Here is a 20,545-nt window from a genome sequence, read left to right on the forward strand (position 1 = left end):
TGTGGTCAATGAGGAGGAGACAAGAACTTCTTGGTTATCACGTTTCCCTCCTAATAAAGAAACAGCAGTCACCGGGAAACTTTCCCACAGTCAGCTGCTGATAATCAGCTTAATGGGCCTCACCTGTGAGATGCTGCAGCAGGATTACAGTTAATCAAGCTTTTCTTACTGTACAAACCGGAAGTGGCTAGTAGCGAAGTTTACATTTATTTGAATATCTTTTTGAAAAAAAACGTAGAGTAGATCATAATGTAGTTTTAAAACACAATACTTGAACTTCGGTAAATTTTTAAAGCAATGCTACTTTTGAGTATAATTATCGGCTACAGCTCTCTTCACTGATGAAGGAACGGGAGTGTTTAATCAAATATGCAGACATTTCTTGTATGCTAATAAGCTGCTAACATAGTCTATCCCGTCATTTTTTTTTTTACTAACTGATTCTATCAAAGTACCAGATTTTTTCCCCCTTACATTATTCTTTTTTTCTGGGTTTTCACGGCACTATTGACTCGTTTTTCATAGTAAACGGAGTTTGAAAGAGGGGACCTCAGGCTAGAATCGAACCCGCGTCAGCCAAGTCGAGGACTAAAGTCTCCTTATATGGGTCATGCTCACTACCCCCGCGCCATCGGAGCACGCCCTTTATCCTACATTATTCAATTATTTTGTCTGATTAAATCACTTTCCAAAGAAAAAGGAAAATCTGACTTTTTAAATCAAACTGTTTCTATTCATTCTTTTATTATTATTGATACTGAGTTATCAGTTGAATCCCAAACATGTTATCTATTGCTACATGAATGTCCTGTCCATGGTGCTGGCACACCTCAGTGTTTTATGCCATTGAGCACTACAATAAACCAGGTGGCTGATGGCGCTGAAGTGATTCATAGTGTCCAGCCTGACAGTATGAAAATAGAAGGCTGATTTACCTTAGATGGATTCAGACATAAAAAGCACTACAATATCTTTAATTTATATAGCATCAAACAGATCATTACATGTTAGTTTCTGATGTATTTGATAGATTACATGACTGTGTTTTGTAGAACCACGTTATTGAGGAACAACGGGGGCAGAGAAGGACGGGTTCGCCCAGGTTGGCATTAATGCAAGAACAACCTCTGTTTCTATTAGAGAAATATTATTGTCAAATAATGATTCTTTTAATTGAATATAGTCTTCGGCTACTCTATCCACCTCCGGCACATACCGCTCCAACATTAAGAAGAAAGTTGACAAACACGTGGAGAAAAGAGTAACTTTAGGCAGAACAAAATGGCCAAACACTGGAAAATCTGGATTTTCTCCTTCTTTTAAAGAAAACAGGAAATAACGGCATCGGCCAGGAAAAACCTAATCAGTGCATCTCTAGATTTTGGTATTTTGCTCTTTATTCCACAATAATTTATTATTATTCTCAGAAGAACCATCTTGTTCATAAGAATTGTCTCCCTTACTGGCTAATTAGAAATTTAAATTTCCTTGAAATATAAAGTTTTGAAGTCTGACTCACTACCTCAAGCCATAAAGATTTCTTACGATTTCAGGAAGTAAACTTAATTTTGTTTCCCGAAACATTAGACATGTAAGCTTTCGAGTGAAGTAACTTCCTTGCTGTGGTTTTCCAGCAGCTGCCCGAAACCCGATATTCATTAAGATGACGCGTTCTCTTGTCTAACTCTGAACTCCTGACTCACTGACAGGACGGCAACATTTCCTCCTTATTGACACAGGCTGTTGATATCAATTTACCCTTTACAATATGTCATTGAAACATTTTACAGAAAAGTCCGTTGTTTTATTTCAATCTCTGATGACATCACACAAGTGAGCTGCAAGGAAAGAGTGAAGAGGCCAAGAGGACCCAAGCGGAGAGGACAAGAAATATGATTTATATGGACCAAATATGATCAATGCAAAGATTAAAAAAAAAACAGCTGAAAATATAACATGACTGACAAAAGCATCAAATCAACACAAACGAGTTACACAAAGTAAGTATGGGTTACAAACAGGCGATAACAAGGACATAAAACCACAAAAGAAATATGCATCAGGTGCCAAATGAGGAAAACGCTCTTCTGGCCTCAAAATACAGGCAAATTTTACTGTAGCAGACACATTTGACATAAAACTAACCTTTAAATTAGTCAGTAAACAAAAAAAGTCAGTAAACAAAAAAATCATAATCCCCTTGCCAGTAAATTGAAAATGAGCCGTTATTGGGTCTTGGAGCAAATAACGTTCTTCCATTGCCGTCTCAGTCTTTAGACCCAAATCCAGATGAAAACATGCAGGGCTACCTGAGGAGAAGAGAGCACAAGTGATAGCTCAGGACTCCGAAGGAGCTAGAGCTAGTGTGTCCAAAGTGGGGCCTGGGGGCCATTTGCGGCCCCCAATTGGAATTCATAAATGAATTGGCCCACAAGCAGGGGTAGTTGATGCAGATGGCTCATTTTTATTTTTAATTAGAGCAAAATTATTACAGACAAATTAAAATCTTCTTGCAATTGAAATTTTTGGGTACAACATAAAGTATTCATCTTTTAATTACCACACCTTTTGTATTGTATTTAATTTCATAGCAAATATGACCCCATCTATACCCAAAAGTAGGCTTTGGTGCACATAAATCTGATTTTAACTCGTTTAATTAATTTGACAACATACAACAAGTGTTTTCAAAGAATAAATCCTGTCTTTAGTGCTTCATCTAGTTAGCAAAACAACGTGAAAAGCTGGATGACCATCTTTTAATAAGGCAAATATGCAAAGTTTTAGACAGACAATGATTTATGCATCCCTTTCCTACAGAAAATCAGACTAATTCGTTTAATTTACATAATGCATCATCATTTTTTTGTGGTGGAAGTAAGAAAAATCCCAATACGATTTTAGGATAATTCAATTATTTTTTTTGATTTATGTTTTTTGGCCCTCAAATACTTTGGACGTGACAATATTGACCCACGTTTGGACACCCATGATCTAGAGAGATTGTCTATTAATTTGCTCCAACTTTCTGGAAAGTTATGGCAGACCAAATGCTGCGTTGTTGGCAAAAAAAAAAAAAAAAAAGTAATAGATATGACATGCTAATAAATGTAGCACCTGTATTTTTGTTAAAAATATACATTATATAGTTTATTCTATTGCAATAAAGTATGAATGTATTTAAAAGCTTTTAAAAAGATAAAAAGGTTACTATAGTAAAATTCTGTTTAAATCCAAAAGAAACAAATCTGATTTAAATGCTAACACGTCAAAACAAAAACAAAAAAAAAATCTTCGGTAACAAACTGAAGATTATTCCTGGCATGGTTCGTGGTTGTTTTTGTTTCCGTAGGACTTCACAAGCCTGTTGCTTTCCTAATCCGTCCCCGTCTGCTGGGGTAAAACCTGCCAGATGAGCTGGGTTTGAACTCAATCTAAATTTCCGACAGCTCAGACTGAAAACCTGCCAGCTGGGGGGTTTAAAGGTGAGTCTCTCTGCCCACATCAGTGAGTTTGAATCGCTCTGACCTCATCGCTTTGTGGTTTAAAAAAAAAAAAACCCTGACAGAACTGGAGCGACAGAGGGGGAACTGTCATCAGTGTCGGAGGATGTTTGGCCTGTCGGTGGCCAGCAGCTTGTTTTACCAGCTTAACTCCACTCATGTTGTTTTTATTTCCCCTAAAAGACCTTCCTCCTCCCTTTCTCTTTGATTGACCCGTCCACCCAGGACTACAGTAATTGATTTACTTTAGAAAACGTTGATTAGCCGTCAGTCATCATTTTAGAATGAAAAACATTCAATCTAACTGTAAACTATTTGTTTTTGCTTTCCCTCCATCACTTTCTTCCTCTTTTCAGTCATGTGTGACGTAATGAAGATAACCACCTCGCCTCCAAGCCGGCAAAGGCGTCTATTAAATATGGGAAGACAAGATCAAAATGAGGACATAATTCTAAATGTTTTTCTAAATGCTTTGTAAAGTGAAACACAAAGATCTGCTGTGATCTTATGTGTGTATGATCCCTATAAATTAAGACAGGAGTGTTTATGTGCAAATAAAAAAATAAGATTGCCAGAGTTCTTTTTTTTTTTTTTTTCTTAACTGGATCTGGATAATTAAAAACCAATTTTCAGCTACTGCAAAGTTTCCAATGTGCAATAACTCAGAGCAGCGGGAAGCTCCTCCCATCTGGTGCTCCCAGCAGGATAAAACAAACACAACTTCTGTTTGGCAGTGACTCTGTGCATCACATCCCACACGCTGTACAGCAGCTTCATCCCGTTTCACTGTAACATGCAGCAGCAGGCACACTTTGACTGGGTTAAAGCTGTTGAATTGTTGGAGGAAAAAAAAAAACATTCTTCTGAGCAGCTATGTTGAAAGACACCTTGAGGCGCTCTCTTTACTTTTCAAACAGTGAATAGTTGGGAGAATAATCTGGATGCACGGTCAAAATAAATGTCTCTTCGGGTGGAGAAATGATCTGTTTCAGTCTAAACTCTTTAGATTTTGATGTCCAACATTTAGAATTTCACTTTACCATTTTAAGTTTCATTTAGAGATGCTGACTTTCTTCCAGGAAAAATCAAGAGACGGATGAAAGTTGCACAAATGGAAAAGCTTGAAACAATTAAACTGTAAAAGTGATTTTTAATAAGACCTTTTTCAATGCCCCCCAACCAACAAAATTGTCAAATTAAACAAAGTTCACACAAATTAGGTTATTTATGTTATAATTCTTAGAAAGCAAATCTAAATCTACAGCTCACACTAGCTATAAATGAATACAGAAATTGGTATCGCCCAGTAAACGCCCGATCACTGCATTGCTTGAAATAAAGCAAGCAATCCAGAAATTTTTCATTGCGGTAGCTTAGGAGTTGCTTTATGACTGACAGGAGTTGCTGGCCGAATGAGAAACTTTTCCATTTTCAAACTCACTGTTATCCTACAAGTTTACCGCATTACTGATTTATGTTAACCTCCCTTACATATCGTGAGATTTGTTCAAGGTAAAAAAAGGATTGATTAATTAAGTTCATTAATGACTGTGTTGACCAATCTTTATATTTCAAATTAAAATTTACCTATTACTAAATTACTACGGTGTATTTTTGGTTTCCATAACAAAAATCTACTCCCCTGGCGCCGCCCATGCTAAGAGATTACAGAATAGTGGGTAAAAAAATGTATGTTTTATTTAGTAAACAGACTTTTTATTGGACTGCATCTCAATGACATCTAATACATTTTCTCATTAAAATAAAAAAATGTGGGTTGGGGGGTCAGGGTGGTCCGGGGGAAGCTGGGGTGCTGGTTCCGGTTTGCGGTTGGCTCTTGGCCACATCATGGCGTATGGGCTGGGTATGCCCGATTTGGGGTGGTTCCCCCATTCTGATGGTGGGGATCACCTCCTGGGTCTGGGAGCTTGAAAACCCTCTAGGGTATCGGTACCCAGGAGTACAGAATGTTTGTAGTGATTCTGAATGAGTGTCCAGAGTCTTTTTCCTTTCTCTGTCGTTAGTTGGGGGTGGGGACATGTGAATGTGACTGTGTAACTGTGTTTTTCAGGTTGGGTTTTGGACTGCCTCCTCTCCTGGGGCATCTCAGGTCTCCACTAAGTGTCGAGCCCACCTCGAACCAACCTTTTTTTTGGTTGGTTTTGCTGTTCTTTTTATATCTCTCTCTGCAGGTGTAGAAGCAGACTCCAAAGATGTTACCTTTTAACTTCTTTGTCCTCTGCTCTATTTTTATCACCTTTTCTCCCTTTTAGCAATTTGCCTATTTTTGGTTGGTTTTGCTGTTCTTTTTATATCTCTCTCTGCAGGTGTAGAAGCAGACTCCAAAGATGTTATCTTTTAACTTCTTTGTCCTCTGCTCTATTTTTATCACCTTTTCTCCCTTTTAGCAATTTGCCTAATTATTTCTTAGTTTCTGTTACCTTTTCGTTCCTGTGTCTATTAAACTTGAAATAATCCAAAAAATAATATCTAATAAAGCTTTTTGCATACACATCAAGTGGAGGACTGTAGCGAAAGTAGTAATGCTCCACTTGTGAAAGTGAATCTTTTGGGCTCTCTTTGGCATTAAAACAGCATGTCTTAGTGCTACATTGCCAGACAGGACACTTAAAAAATGTTGGAAGGCTTTTTGTTTTGTTTGAATTTTAAATCCACTCTCTGGGTTCTATGTTGTGTGTTTGCTGTTAAAATGAGTCTAGCAAACCTTATAACTTCCTATTAGCTCAACATTATTGTTTCAACAACAAAAACTTCACATCTCACTATAAAAATGGTTCTATGGGCAAACATTCATGCAGATGTATATCGAAATGTTGCACCAAAGGAGAACTGAACGTCATTTTAAAAAGCTTCAATGTTAAAAGTCTGATTCGTTTCTTCTCAGACTGTTTTTCTGTAAATATTTGTGTTTTAACACCTAATTTTTTTGCAGACCAACACAGAGTTAAAAGGAATTCAGTGGTCGGTGAGCTTCAGCGGAGATGATAAAATGATGCTTGCTGCTCAGTGTGGCGTGTCTCCACTTCTCTACCTATCTCTTTCCATCACATAAATCAGCGACTCGCACAGCCGTGTCTCTTCCTCCTTCTCGTCGCTCTGTCCATCCTCTCTGCCTCACTCCGCTGGCTTTTATTAGGACAGTAGATGGAGAAAACAGAAGCCTCTGCAGAAGGCATGCACACAGACGGAGAGCGATGCCATATGCGAAGGTAAACACATGTTACATTTACAGACTGTCGGGAGCTCCTCGAGACGGAGCACATTCACCTGAAACTCCGAGCAGAAGGTCAGGCGTCAGGTGAGGGTCAAAGTCAGGTCTGTTGAAGCACATTTTCTGGTTCAGCGAGCGTCTACCAAACATCCATTAAGAACGTGTATGTTTGTGGAAGCCTTCCCTGTGTCATTAATCTGTTTGCACACCAAAAACATTGGACAGAGTCACCGTCAAAATCCAAATAATCAAACAGTTTCCAGGCGGACGACACAGCAGGAGTCAGTGCGTGTGTCTGTTTGTTGAAGAACCGGTCTGAGACGAAGCCTTTCTGAAGGATACGGGTTCAGATAAAGAGGCCTGGGGTATGCAATCATGTCCCTAAAGTAGGCGGAGAGGAAAATAAACCACTTGCAGCTAGATAACAGGCACCGTTTAGTCTGCATGAGGACGGAGATAGAGAGGGAATGAAGGAGGCGAATGGAAACCAGAGGAGCAGGTCTGCAAGGAGAGGATCCAATATTATGCTGAGATACATACAATGATGGTGTCCATAAAGTTTTTACAGAGTTGGAGTTGGGGCCATTCCAGAAGCTTAATGTTTGGTCTGCTTTTTCCATACCAAAACTGGTTTTAATGAGAATTTTGGATTATTGTCTTGATCAAACACCAAACCGTGTCCAAGTTTCAAACACCTAGCTGTCAATTTCAGGTGAAATGACAAGCATTTGGAGGATAACCCTTTATCTTCATTATTCCATCTACTTTTGCAACACTGGCAGCTAAACAGCCCCACAGCATGACACTGCCACCACCATTTTATCCTGAAGTTGAAATTCAGCAAATTAACAGACAGGTCGTGTCTGTCAACAAGCCAATACAATGCCTTAAATATAAAACTTAATTATAGCTGATGTAAAAAAACAATGTTTATCTGCACTTTAATGCATCGTAAATCAATAAAGATTTACGATGCAAAGTTTTGCATGACCTCCTTTATCAGACATGCTGCGACAGAGGTCGAAGGTACTAAACAGAAAGAAATACGTAGCTATTAGATTAAATTACTAATAGCTTGGTCACTGAGCACATCAGTTAGCAAATCCCACTGGTTTAGTTTTACAACTCATGCTAAAATGGATTGGATTTCATTCCCACACCTCACTTTTGCGTTCAGATGTTAATGGAAAGTAGCGCTAATAGCAAACAACACTTCCTGGTTCAACATCGTCTGCTACAGTTTGTACCGTGCACTTCTCTTTAGAGAGGCTTCTGATAATCAATTTGCTTGAATGGATGCTTGTTGGAGCTCGTTAGCTCCACATCACAATTCATTTGCTTGCTATTTTTTTTGCCTTTAGTATCACTTAACTCATTTCCTTTCAAGGCGAATGGTTGGGTCTGATGGTTGAAACTTGTTCAAAATTAGTTATTTCAACAGGACAATGACCACAAACACACATTAAGACTGCTTTTTACAATTCAATACAGCTGGCCAACATTCATCTTCTACAATCTAAGTGCGTTTAAAATGCCTCGACTGTTCTTACAAGCTAGGTCTGTCAATTTCAGTGATTTATGGCCAAATATTTAGCCAGAATTATAGAAGATTAACGGTTATAAAAAAAAGTACGGCACAGTTTCTCAGCTCACTAAGGGTCATTCGTCCAGATAATAATGGGGATTTATGCTGCATCAATAACTTCCAGTGTGGATAAGGGAAAATTCACAGTAAGTTCAAAGTTGTGCACCAAATTCTACTTTTTTTTTTTTTAAATTGCTGAATTTGTTCATTTTTATAATCAGTTCATGCTAAAAAACAAAAACTTTCAAATAAATCTTAAAAATGTCTAAACAAGAAAACTTAAAATGCCTAATCCGACATTGTTACCTCTCCTGGCAGACTTTTGGCCTCTTGTTTCCTTTCACCTCCTCCGTCGTCCTCCACACGCAGACTAAACGGTGCCTGCTATAATTTCTTTGAAAGAAAACATGAAATTATAGAAACTGACAGGAGACCAAACAAAGGTGAAGTTAAAGCATTAATTTATTTCATTCTCACATTCGGATTTTATGACCACGGCAAGCTCAGAGTGAGACGCAGTCGGCATCCTTTCCAGTAACGGACAGTCAGTAAAAAACAAAAACAAAACAGAAACCGGAAGAAATGAATTTACCACACAAGCTTAAAACAGACCGGGTTTCTTCCTTAAATAAGACACACACAGGTTTTTAAATCCTCCGTAGATTTCATGGGATCAATAAACGTTTCATTTAAGAAGCCGGTGGCTTTCATTTGTGCATTAAAAACAGCTCCAAGGCCAAAAATCACAACTTTTATTACTTTAAAACCAGTTAGATTTGAGGAAAGCAATGCAAATCCACGTCTTCAGGCTTTGGGTCCCACCAGGTGACTTTTTAAAAGAAATCCTTGACAGATAATAAAAACGGCTTCAAAACTCACGCTACTGATTGAAAAACAAAGAAAATAATGTTAATTTGAAATAACCTTAACCTCCGGACCACGCTAATACTGTCGGTGCTGAACTCAACAAAAACGAGAAGATGATTTTGAACGAGTCTTCCTGGTGGAAACGAAGCCTGGTTGCAACACACATCCATACAAACCAATTATTCACAAACTGACAAAAGAAAAGGATTTAGACACATTGTGAAGAAAACCGACCAAGACATGATAGTAGTTTTATGCATACTTTTCAAAGGAAACAAGAAAAATATATCAATATATATATAACATTTGCTTTCTTACTAGTCAGAAAGCAACAACAACGTTTCAATGAGTTCATATTTCAACTCTTAAAAGCTCTAAAGGGACAGACAGTCTTGAGGGTGTTTTGAGGGATCGTTTGAACTTCTGTCTGGACGACAAAACTGAACCAAAGACGTTGTTTTCCAGAAGTTTGTGTAATCTGTATCTACAGTACATCTGTGTGTTTCAGTAAAGGTTCTGTTGCGAGATTTATTGTTGTTATCATGAGCAATGAGAAATGTACAAACTAAAATGTAGTGATGTTAATTAAACATATTCCTTTACAATTTACACCAGCATCTGGAGATTAAAGTCACAAAAAAAACCCCCAAAAAACTAGAAGACCTTCCACAGCCGTCTGCACCCCTGATACAGATGAGTTAAAACCCTAAAAATGTAGGAAAATCTCATTTTTAGCACATTTATTAAACAGGGGAAAAACATGTAGATATTAAAATTACCAAAAAAACCTAATGCAAATAAATCAAGTTTGTTTATATTTTACTCTTTAAAGTTTATCAGTATATATAAACTTTACTTGGTAATCCATGACTTTCTGCTTCCCTTTGGTCTAAATGTGACAAGCCTGTTCTCTTATCTACTCTTCAAAACGGGAAAGACAAGAAACATAAAATCCTAATTAAGGCATACGTGTTTTAATCTTCAAAAGCCAGATTAAGGACACAATAAGCAGCTACTTGATGAAACTTGCTTATATTTGGATTGAGTAGATTAAAACGTTTAAACTAACTGAACCCTGGACAAACGTTCATGGCATCATGAAATACAACAACATTACAACTTAATCCTCTGGTGGCCTCTGCTTGAAAACTGAATAAAAGTTGCCCTCGTGTCATTTTACCACAATAATGACCCAAAATATTCGACTGAATCAACCTCTTCCCAGTGACATCTCAATTACCAGATGTAAATGCCAAAAAAAAACTATTGGGTGAGTTGCAGAGAAGAAAGCACGAGAGAATAGATTGTGCAAAACGGTAAGGTCCAAGATTCCCCTCTGTCTGTCTACTCCAACCCTGTGACGTGTTATATTAGAAGACTAAATGCTGTCTTATAGGCAAAAGGGAGGTGTACAAATTATTAGTAACAGCACTTAAAATATCTGTGTTATTGAAGCTTTTTACCAATCTTTACCAGGGGTGCCTGTAGGTGTGGAAAATACTGAAGAAATTTGGGACTTTTTATCAAACACCTGCAGAGGAAGAAACAAAAACTGACTAGAATAAAAAAAAAAAAAAAAAAAAAAAAAAAAAAAGATAGCAGCAAATGATGCAAAAAGCGAAAGGCAGCTGAAATAAACACGCTTGAACTAATCAAAAATAATAATAATAATGTGGCAACAACGTGCAAGTCTAGCATCAGAAATAGCCTGGCAAGCCTAAATTGTTTTGTTTTTTTACACTTTTTTTTTTTTTTTTCTCTTCTCAGGTTGAAAACATTTTCCAAGAGAGGAACTGAAGCCTGCCAGGACTTAAAAGATGGTTAGTGTATGAGACGGTCAGTGCAGCAGAAGTGTTTTCTTTCTAAGAAGAGTTAGAAAAATATATCTATTCTGATTTAATCTGCCAATTAAGCACTTTAAACTGACCAAGGAACACTATTTCCGTCAGCTAGCACAGTTGAAAATGGAAATGTGTTTTTCTCTAACAATGTATACCCCAACATTCCTCTTTAATTAGAACGACTAAAGCAGAGAGACCATCGATTTTTTTTTTCCTGTTTCAGGAGGATTGTAGCAGGTTGCAGGAGAGTGTGATTCTTGTTGTGTGTGCGCACACTCAACGTAACTTTTTTCTTTTTGCATGCAAATGAGTGTGAACTCATCAGTCAGCCTGGGAGGGTGTGTGTGCAAAGGTCAGTCAGCAGCTGTCCTCCAAGGCGTTGACGACTTGTTCCAAAATGTCCGGGCACCGCTCGGCGATCTGCTGCAGGACCTGATTGGCGTACTCCTGGAGCTCCGCCCCCTCCCTCTCACACAATGCTAACTCCGCCTCCAACTGAAAGAAACCCAGAAAAGGGGAAAAAATTTAATATTTAGTATCCAAGACAAAAGAGGCTAATGATAATTTTAATAATTGATCACTTGGTCGACAAATAAAAACAGTTTTATTGCAATTTCTTTGTTTTTTTCCAAATAGTACATTACATTTGGATTTGGTTGAACCTCACCCTTGTGCATCTAGAGAAAAAAATTGGGCATAAAAATGCAACCAGTGCAAAAACACAGACCATCAGCCCATTTCATTTCAAGCTGCATTTTATGTAAATATTACATGCTACGTTTGTCCTTCTACATATTTTACTTCCAAGGACGTTTTTCTTCGAAGAGTCAAACAGGGTGTTAGATATTTAATACTTTTTTATTTCTTTTGAGGGTTTTCCATTTTTGAGGGTGTCTTTTAGGGAAGTTTATGTGTTGTTTTTCTGTGTTTTAAACTTGGGTCTGCAAAGTGTCTCACCACAATTTCATTATGGTTACATAACAATATATACTCTTGAAGTTAGTTTAGAGCCGTGCTCCTCTTACCCATACAGTAACTTCACTAAGACTTAAAACTTTAAGCTTAATCAACAAATTATTACCATCAGAATGAAATCGTATTCCGATTGGAAGGGCTGGTTTATGATCCGATCAGCGTCCATCTTGTTTACACTTTTTACGATTAACTCATAATTTTACAGCACCTGCGTGTGGAGGATGGAGCAGCACAGAACATTTTGGGATGATCATCTTTCCTCCCGCTCTCTCAACAGCTACAGCAGGAGTTCTCAACCATCTCAGAACCCGGTGCCGGTCCATTTTATGCGCTCATAACAGTCAGCACCAACACACCACTGCGCTTGTTTTTTTCTTTCCGCATGAAACAGTACAAAACTTCTGCGGTTGTTTTCTGGAAATTCAACAACTTTGCTAATGCCAGAGTTTCTACTTTGACTAAAGTTTGGTGCAAGTAAATGCACGTCATGGTCAGATTATTTCATTTTGAGCCGATATAAATGGTGCATTCGGAATACTTTCCTTTTAATCCAAACACATCTTACAAAGATCAGGGAATACTGGGCGTAAACAAGCGCCTTTCATAGCTAACAAGCTAACAGGCACATTAGACGAGCTACCAGACTGAGGCGGCACCCCGAAGCATGACTTCGGCCATGCGGGACTCCGCTTACAGCCCCGAGCCAAGCGCTGTCGGCGTTTGGTTCTGTGAAGCGCGACATAATCCTATCTTTTGAGGACTTGGTTCGAGCTGTGTTCTCTGTGTCGTCTATGTTGTTACATGTAAAGACAAGACCACATTCACCCCTGTGGATTAAATCCTACATTAGAGAACCAAAAACGATGTGTGATTAAGACACTGTCATATCATCACCTTCTTAAAATAATGGCCTATGTCCTTTTTTGCCTAAATCAACATAGGTGAGTTTTTGAGAAGGGCAGCCCGCACGTATCATCGATATGCGCCAAGTGGTGTATTACGATCTGAAAAATAATTTTATATATCTCAAATTAACCTAATACTTGGGTCAAAACTTACACGGTGCTGCTTTAATTGTAATGAACAGATATTGGTGAGTAGATATTGGTTCAATAGTGACAAAATGCAATTTAGCACTCAAAAATAAATCTGAAGAAATCTCACATAGAAATCTACATAATCTCCTTGCATCTTTAAACTTGTAATTAATATTGGTTAATGTGGAGGAAATCGTTTTTTTCCTCACGTGCCCTGCCTTGGCATTTCAGGCGTACCATATAGACAAGCGGGTTGGCTACGTGTGCCAGAACAGATTGGCTCTAGATAAAGGGTACGTCAAGATGGAGTACTGACTGCGTGATTTATCTTATTAAAACAAAGTAGGGAGGGGGAATACGGCACTGCATGGTGCTCCCCCTAACCCCCTAATGCCCGTTACCCCCATGTACCAGTCTAGTGTGGCACAGAACCAGACTACAGTGGAGAGATGTTTGCAGTTGGACACTACTAAGCATGTTTGAAGCAAGGCACACACAAAACCAATGCGCACATATAAATGTATGTGAGACGGTAATCAGAAAACACCACAGTGTAGCTCTTTCGCTTAAAACATACTGGAACATTTCTGCAGCCGAGCAGTGATGTTATTTTCTTTGGCCACGGCCGAGCTGAGACGTCAAATCTAACTGGCTTAATGACCAATACATCTGTATCAATAAGAGTGCCGCTCAAACAGTCATGTAACACAAGCCTACATTTATGATGGTGTGTGTGTGTGTGTGTGTGTGTGTGTGTGTGTGTGTGTGAGGCCTGGGTCAGATACTGGCAAATATCCCCTCATTATATCTGAACCTCTTCACTCTCCTCTCATCTCTTAGCCAGAAAACCTCAGTGGTATTTTATATTACAGTGGCGTTATTCATGCGCAAAACTGCTCCAAGCAATAATATTAATGATTAATGAAACTCCTTTAAAGCACATGCATATATTACTGATTATCCATATATTGGGCTGTTTTTATTATTGGAGAAACTGAAATAGTTGATTTTTTTTTTCAATTGCAGGGCATGTTTGAAACTTGGCCCACACCAGGGAATAAAAGTCAGGATATCTGAAACCAGTTTTAAACATTTCTATTAAATTCTGGCTCTTGTGAGAGCTTCAATTTGTGCTGCGTGGTTCCAAACAGTTCAACTGAATCTAGTCATCAGATAAAAACATACAGAATAACACACTTATTCATTAGACTCAGCATCTATTTATAGGCCATAACACATCTTACGTGTACCTCATTAATATTTAGCTGCTATTTTAGGTTTAAAAGCCACAATCTATTAATAACATAAAAGGTTTTCTGACACAGCAAGTCAGCTATACAGAAACAGGTTTTATACCAAATAATTAGCAGGATGAGCTGCAAAGATTGTGAGCTCAGGTGGAAGAATTGACTATTTGTCATTTATTGCACAAGTGTGGTCCTAACAAAAGACAGTACGGTATGGTAAGTTCTGTTTGCAGCTTGTTATGAGGCCTGAATGGGCCACTGCAAACGTGTGCGCTGGTTAAAGGCGATCAAAACCGCATCATGCTGAGGGGTCGCTTTTCTTCAGCAGCTAAAATTAAGGTTGTCAGAGGTGATGAGAGAATGGATGGAGCTAAGCACAGCTGGACGAAAATCTGTGAGAGGCAGCAAAAGACTTGGGACTGGAGCAGAGGTTCACCTTCCAGCAGGAGAGCGACTCGAAACATAAAGACAAATCTGCAATGGGGTAGTTCAGATCCAAGCATTTCACGTGTTAAAATGGTCCAGGTGAAGTCAAGACCCAAAGCCTGGATCTGTGGTAGGACCTGATAGCTGACGTTGGGTCTTCCTCCTGTCTGACAGAGCTTTGGCTAATTGGGAAAGAGGAACGACTGAATGCTAGATGTACAAAGTTGGTAAACATAAACCAAAAAGACATGCAGCTCCAGCCTGAAAGCCAAATATCATTGCCTTTACGTTGGTCAATCACATTAAGCTTATCGTTGCAAGTGTACAGGGTGTGCAAACCTTTGCAGGGTACTGTGTAAGATGGCCTGTGTGAGGCTTGAATTGAGTGATGCAACATGTAGACTGTGCAGATGGTGAGCTGTTTGGGGGTCTGAAGGGTTTTTATGATCCATTTGACCGGGGCAAGAAGCTGCTTATTGTCCTCTCCAGTCATGACTGTGAAAGAGCCAAGCGGCTTTGAGGGAAGCAGTCACTTAAGTAATTTGTGATGGGGTGGTAAATGTCTAAAACAGACCCGTTTATCCACACCCACCCCCGGTGGAGGCAGGGCAGCGGAGTCGTCACGTGTGCCGTGGATTACAACTCCATTTGTAAAATGCTGCATTTACAGAGGAGGGTTCAAATGTATGTAGATGAGGAAAATAGAAGAAATGGTTCAGAGAAAGTATGCAGGATAGTTATTTTGGAGACTACCCACACTACACAACTCCAAACCTACAGTCTGACTCAATCAGTCTTCCTAGGTGATGGATATAGGAAACACATGCTTTGAGGATATTGCTGTGCACCATCAAAAAAAAACAAAAACAACCCTTTGTGGACAATATAAAGGATAGATTTTCTTTTGTGTTGAGTTTGAATTTTAGGGAGAAAATGGCACTACAGACAAGGGAAATTAGATTTTAAGAAGAGTGGGGCGTTCTGCGCACATAGTCCATCTCTTATCACTGTTATCTGCTATGTGACAGTCTTCACCTTGATTTTTATCCTGTCGTATCAGTCCTTCCAACCCTATCAGGCCACAGAGTCCTTTAAGGATTTGGAGGGCTCTATACAGTGACATCGCCAGCATCAACTTGACCGTGTTTTTAGGTAATTCAACTTAACGGCTTTGCATTTTAAACTGCAATCTCCCAGAACAACAGAGCAGTAAAGATAAGGTTAGAAGGTGACTGAGAAGAGATAATCGGTTTAGTGCAGTTTTTTTCTCACACGACCTTGACCCACGTTTGACAAAAATCGGTCAAAAATACGCAAAAAAAAAAAACATCAAATGGGGTAAAAAAAAAAAAAAAAAAGAAGCAAGATCTCATTTAAGTCTATAAAGTTTGGTGGACTTCAGTAAATTTACTCAATAAATATAGAAACAGAAAATTGCACATCAGCACTATGAACCAAGCATTCATTTATTAATATATAAATTGGTAAATACACAGATTTTAGGTGTTTTTAACCCCAAATTTAACACAAATATGTGTTAATCCCATGTCTTGTTGCAACATCTCTGTTCATTATATTCCTTTCATTCTACTGGAGACTTCCTGTCAGGTTACAAGGGACCATCAAATCCAAACAAGCTAAATTGAAACACCATGTGGAAAATCTTAAGATGATCTCAAAATATGATATTGATTTAAAAGAACAGGATATACACTCAACAGCCACTTTATTAGGTACACCTGCTCAGTTATTCCTTAATTAACATAAACAGTAAATCTGCCGATGTCATGGCAGAAGTCTAATGCTTTTAAGCATCTAGACGTGCGGTGACTTTAGTGGTAAAAGCAGAATTGTCAGCTCGGTTTAAAACTATAGAAAGGCAACAGCAGCGCCACTAACCACTGGTGACCCTTTCTGGAAGCACAGCACGTCCAGCCTTGAAGCAGAAGGGCCACAGCAGCAGATTAGCTCACCAGGTGGCCCTCCTGTCAACTAAGAGCAGGAAACTGAGGCTACAGTTTTTACAGACTCACAAAGATAGAACCATAGCGAATACACTGTTGCTATGACAGACAAATCTGGATTTCTGCTTTAATATGCAGACGGTAGGGTCGGAAACAACATGAAAGGACGGATCCATCTTTCTTTATAACAATTGTTCTGGCTGTGGTGGCGTAAACAAAAGGGGGGGTGCTTCTGAGTATTATTCTGATGCTATCCACTGAATTATGACAATATCAATATGTTTGAATGCTTAAGTCTTTTTTTTTATCCTCACCACAGCTAAGATCCTTTATCAGCATGATTGATATTCTGTCAACTGCATCACATGGTTGATAGCAATTTAACATTTCCCCCTGTATAAGCATTTTATAGACCACATTGTTCAAATGTAGAAATAAATTTCTTAGCTTTTTGTTGATAAACTGACTATCTGTTCCCTTTCAGAGCCTTCTTATTAAAGGAAGCAAGTTAGTTAATAACTTAATTATTCTTATTTGGTGGTAAAGCATAATTTCCTTCCTTGATCCTGGACCATTGTATCTTGTTCTAATAAATCAAAACACTAAACCAGGGCGCATCATGGTTGAGGGATGAACCAAATAACCAGCTGTGTATACAAAGTATTTTAACATGTTGCCCAATAAGCAGCGATGCGATAGTCCTGATAAGTGCTGAGGCGGTTTGTGTTATGTTAGGCTGTGGTTTGAGCAGCTTATCAGGAAAGCATAGTTGGAGAATTTAAGTCTCTGACATCATTATGTTATTGGTAAGAACATTAAAATTTGGAAACACCCTTTTAAGAGCAAACAAGAGTTAATCTTGAAACAGTTTTTATGGCTTAAGTGTCGGGGTAAGGAAAACCTGAGGTTTTTGCATAATTATTTGTCACTGACTTACCTTTGCTGTTTGAGTTAAATGTGATTGCACAATTTAATGAACTAATAATTACACACTTGACTATTATATATCCTATTATACTCCTGTGTCAGAAAGCTGCTGATATCATTGATGTATTTGGTGTTTAAAAAAAACATTCAAATTAGTTCGATCCTGGTAGACCATTTGAACTTGTTATGAACCCGTCATTTGCTGCATCATAAAAGTTATATCATGACAATTATTAAGGAAATAAATATCCTTCCTAAAGATGTTATGAATCAAAACTAGTGAAACATCAAAATGTTGGTAGAAGGGTTTCGTGAGACCTCATGAGACGTCTCATGAGGTCTCAGTGTGTGGTAAAAAAGAAAAAAAAAAGAAAATGCAAAGATTAATCTAAGGGGAGAGCATAAAAAGCCAGATTTGGGCTTCCTACCAGAATGCCTGATACAGTAGTTTAGCTTTTAAAGTGGCAGGTGAGGGAGTGCACAGCATGAGGTTAAAGATCCAACTCTGATTAACTGAGTGGCAGAAGGGTCCGAGGAAGGAAGGGAAGATGAAGGTGAAAGGGTTACGTGTGCGAATGTTACACAGAGAAGGCCTGTTTTGCCTTTTTTTTTTTTTTTTACTGCAGCCATTAAAGCTCCATTATCATGATTGATCATTATCTGCCTTACGGGGACACACACATACGCGCAAACACTGCTGAAACAGCCCGTGCACCGTGTTGTTTCAGACACAGGTTATCAGCTTGAGAATGAGGATGACGGGTAAAATGTGTGCGCACTGACCTCCTGACACATGCTGCACGGCTTGAACCTCTTTGCAGAGGAATGCTAATGTTTTCTAAAGAAACCATAAGTCAGCAAAGGAAGATAGGAACGTGAACAAACACTCACAAAGGAGAACAAAAAAGGGGGGGAGGAGAGAAAAGGAAGGAGCATATCATCTTACAATGAAGGATTTGAACATGTTTGATTTCTTGAAGACAGTTTTTAATTTACTGTAACTTAAACCCACTTTGTGGCTGTTTATTCAAACACCAAAAACCTCCTCATGATTTGACTAATTCAGCAAGTATGTTCTGGGCAGTGAATATCTCCTCAGATCAGGGAGCCATCGACGGGAGTCACTGTTAAAACTTTCCAATAATACCGCAATAATACCATACTTTGCAAAAAAATATTAATTCCCCTTGAACTCCTTCACATCTTTGCCACTTTACAACCAAAAACCTTTGCTGTAAGGTGAAAGTAAAAAGAAAGATGGCTTTTAAAACGGTTTAAGAATATTAGAAGTGTCTTTAATCTGATACCCCTTGATGAAATGCAAATTTAATTTCAACTACTTCAGATGTTTGTTGGAGAAGATTCATAAATAGACGGCATCAAGAAGACCAAGGGGCACAGGTCAGCAGTAAAGTTATGGAAAGTTAGATGTTGAAACAAAATCTCACAGAGCTCTGTTCATCCATCCATCGCCCAACAGTGGAAATAATACGGCACAACTACAAACCTAGAAAAAGACAAGGATGTCCACCTAAACTGGCAGACTGGGCAAAAAGAGCATTAAACGGAACCAGCCAGAGGCCCATGGTCACTCTGGAGGAGTTGCTGAGATCCACAGCTCAGGTGTAGAACGTAGCTGTTGAACGTAGGCTGCAAGAAGTCCCATAAGCAGAGTTGATGTTACTATTGATGGAGCTACATCATACAGGCCAATCCTACAAGAGCACCCGCTGGAGTCTGCAAAAGACTTCAGACCAGGGTGCAGGTTTACCTCCAAGGAGGAAAATGACCCTAAACCTGCACCCTACAAAGAAATGGTTTAGATCAAAGCAAGTCCTCCATTGAATCTAACTTATTCTGCAGCGAAAACCATACAGCGGCATACATGTTACGCTCTTTATGTGCAAAGCTGGTGAGACAAAACCCCCAAAAGGCTTGCAGATGGGCCTAAAAAATAAATACAACTTTGAGATTTTTATTTGTAAAAAAAATATGAAAGCCATTTTTTCCACAATAAATCATGACATGAATATATATTAAGAAGTAAGCGGGATTCGAATACACTTGCAAGGCACTGTATATAATGCAACATAAATACTGTGTGGGCTAACATGACCTTTTGAGAGTGTTTTATAGTGTTTGAATTCTACAAAGTTTAATCTGAGAGGAGCCTCGCTAGAAGCCAAAATAAAGACGACAAAGTCAGGGGATGGCTAAAGATACGGTGCAACTTAATTTATCAACGACGGTACTTTTAACGTCATGAAATTTCTAAATAAATCGCTGCAACTTTGTCGAGCAAGAGTTAGGGCATTTATTTTCTTATCTGAGTCACGGACTGTATTGTTTGAACCGCAGAGACGTCATTCATACCAAAACATTTAGGAAAACAACACCATATTTTCTCAAATCTTAACCATCTTCTTTGAAATATACTCTATAAATAAGCTTCATCTGCAAGAAAGCAAGAGCGTTCTTGTTTTCTTTTTGGGGGGGGGAAAAAAGCGTACCGACACAGATGAACGCAAAAGAAATACAGAAGAAAAATACTTTGGCACAGAGACAATGAGGATCAGAGATCTGAAAATGTCTGGAGGGCATATTTGTACCTATTTCTACTCTATAATGGGGAAAGGCATATGATGTAAAGTCTAAAGCAAAGTAGAAACACTAAGAGGTGCTAAAGAAATACCATTATGAGCAGCAGAAATATAAATAGGCCTCTGTAGACTTCAGTGCTCTTGCCTGTTTTTATCCTAACCATTTTGCTCTTACAGACTACACTGTGTGTAAAATGCTTCATGAGTTGGCTGCCTGTGCCGCACCAAGCCCAGAAGTGCCCACATTATGTCCAGCTCAGTCGCGGCGGAGGCAGCACAGCTAATAACGCAAGCTAACGAGCGGTAGTGGGAATACTGCTTGACGACTTGTGGCTAAAACT

At 38.7% G+C, this 20,545-nt stretch overlaps 1 protein-coding gene across 1 annotated transcript in view; it reads right to left on the reverse strand.

The window, feature by feature from the left end:
- Positions 1-8,759: 8,759 nt before the first annotated feature.
- LOC105915870 (ELKS/Rab6-interacting/CAST family member 1) overlaps positions 8,760-20,545 on the reverse strand; it is a 217,104-nt gene continuing 205,318 nt past the window's right edge. The window contains exon 22 of the mRNA XM_036148963.1: positions 8,760-11,523. Within this exon, the coding sequence (XP_036004856.1) occupies positions 11,386-11,523 (138 nt within the window). The 3' untranslated portion in view covers positions 8,760-11,385. The remainder of the gene's footprint in view (positions 11,524-20,545) is intronic.

This window comes from Fundulus heteroclitus, chromosome 17 (genome assembly GCF_011125445.2).
Source record: "Fundulus heteroclitus isolate FHET01 chromosome 17, MU-UCD_Fhet_4.1, whole genome shotgun sequence".
NCBI lineage: Eukaryota > Metazoa > Chordata > Actinopteri > Cyprinodontiformes > Fundulidae > Fundulus > Fundulus heteroclitus.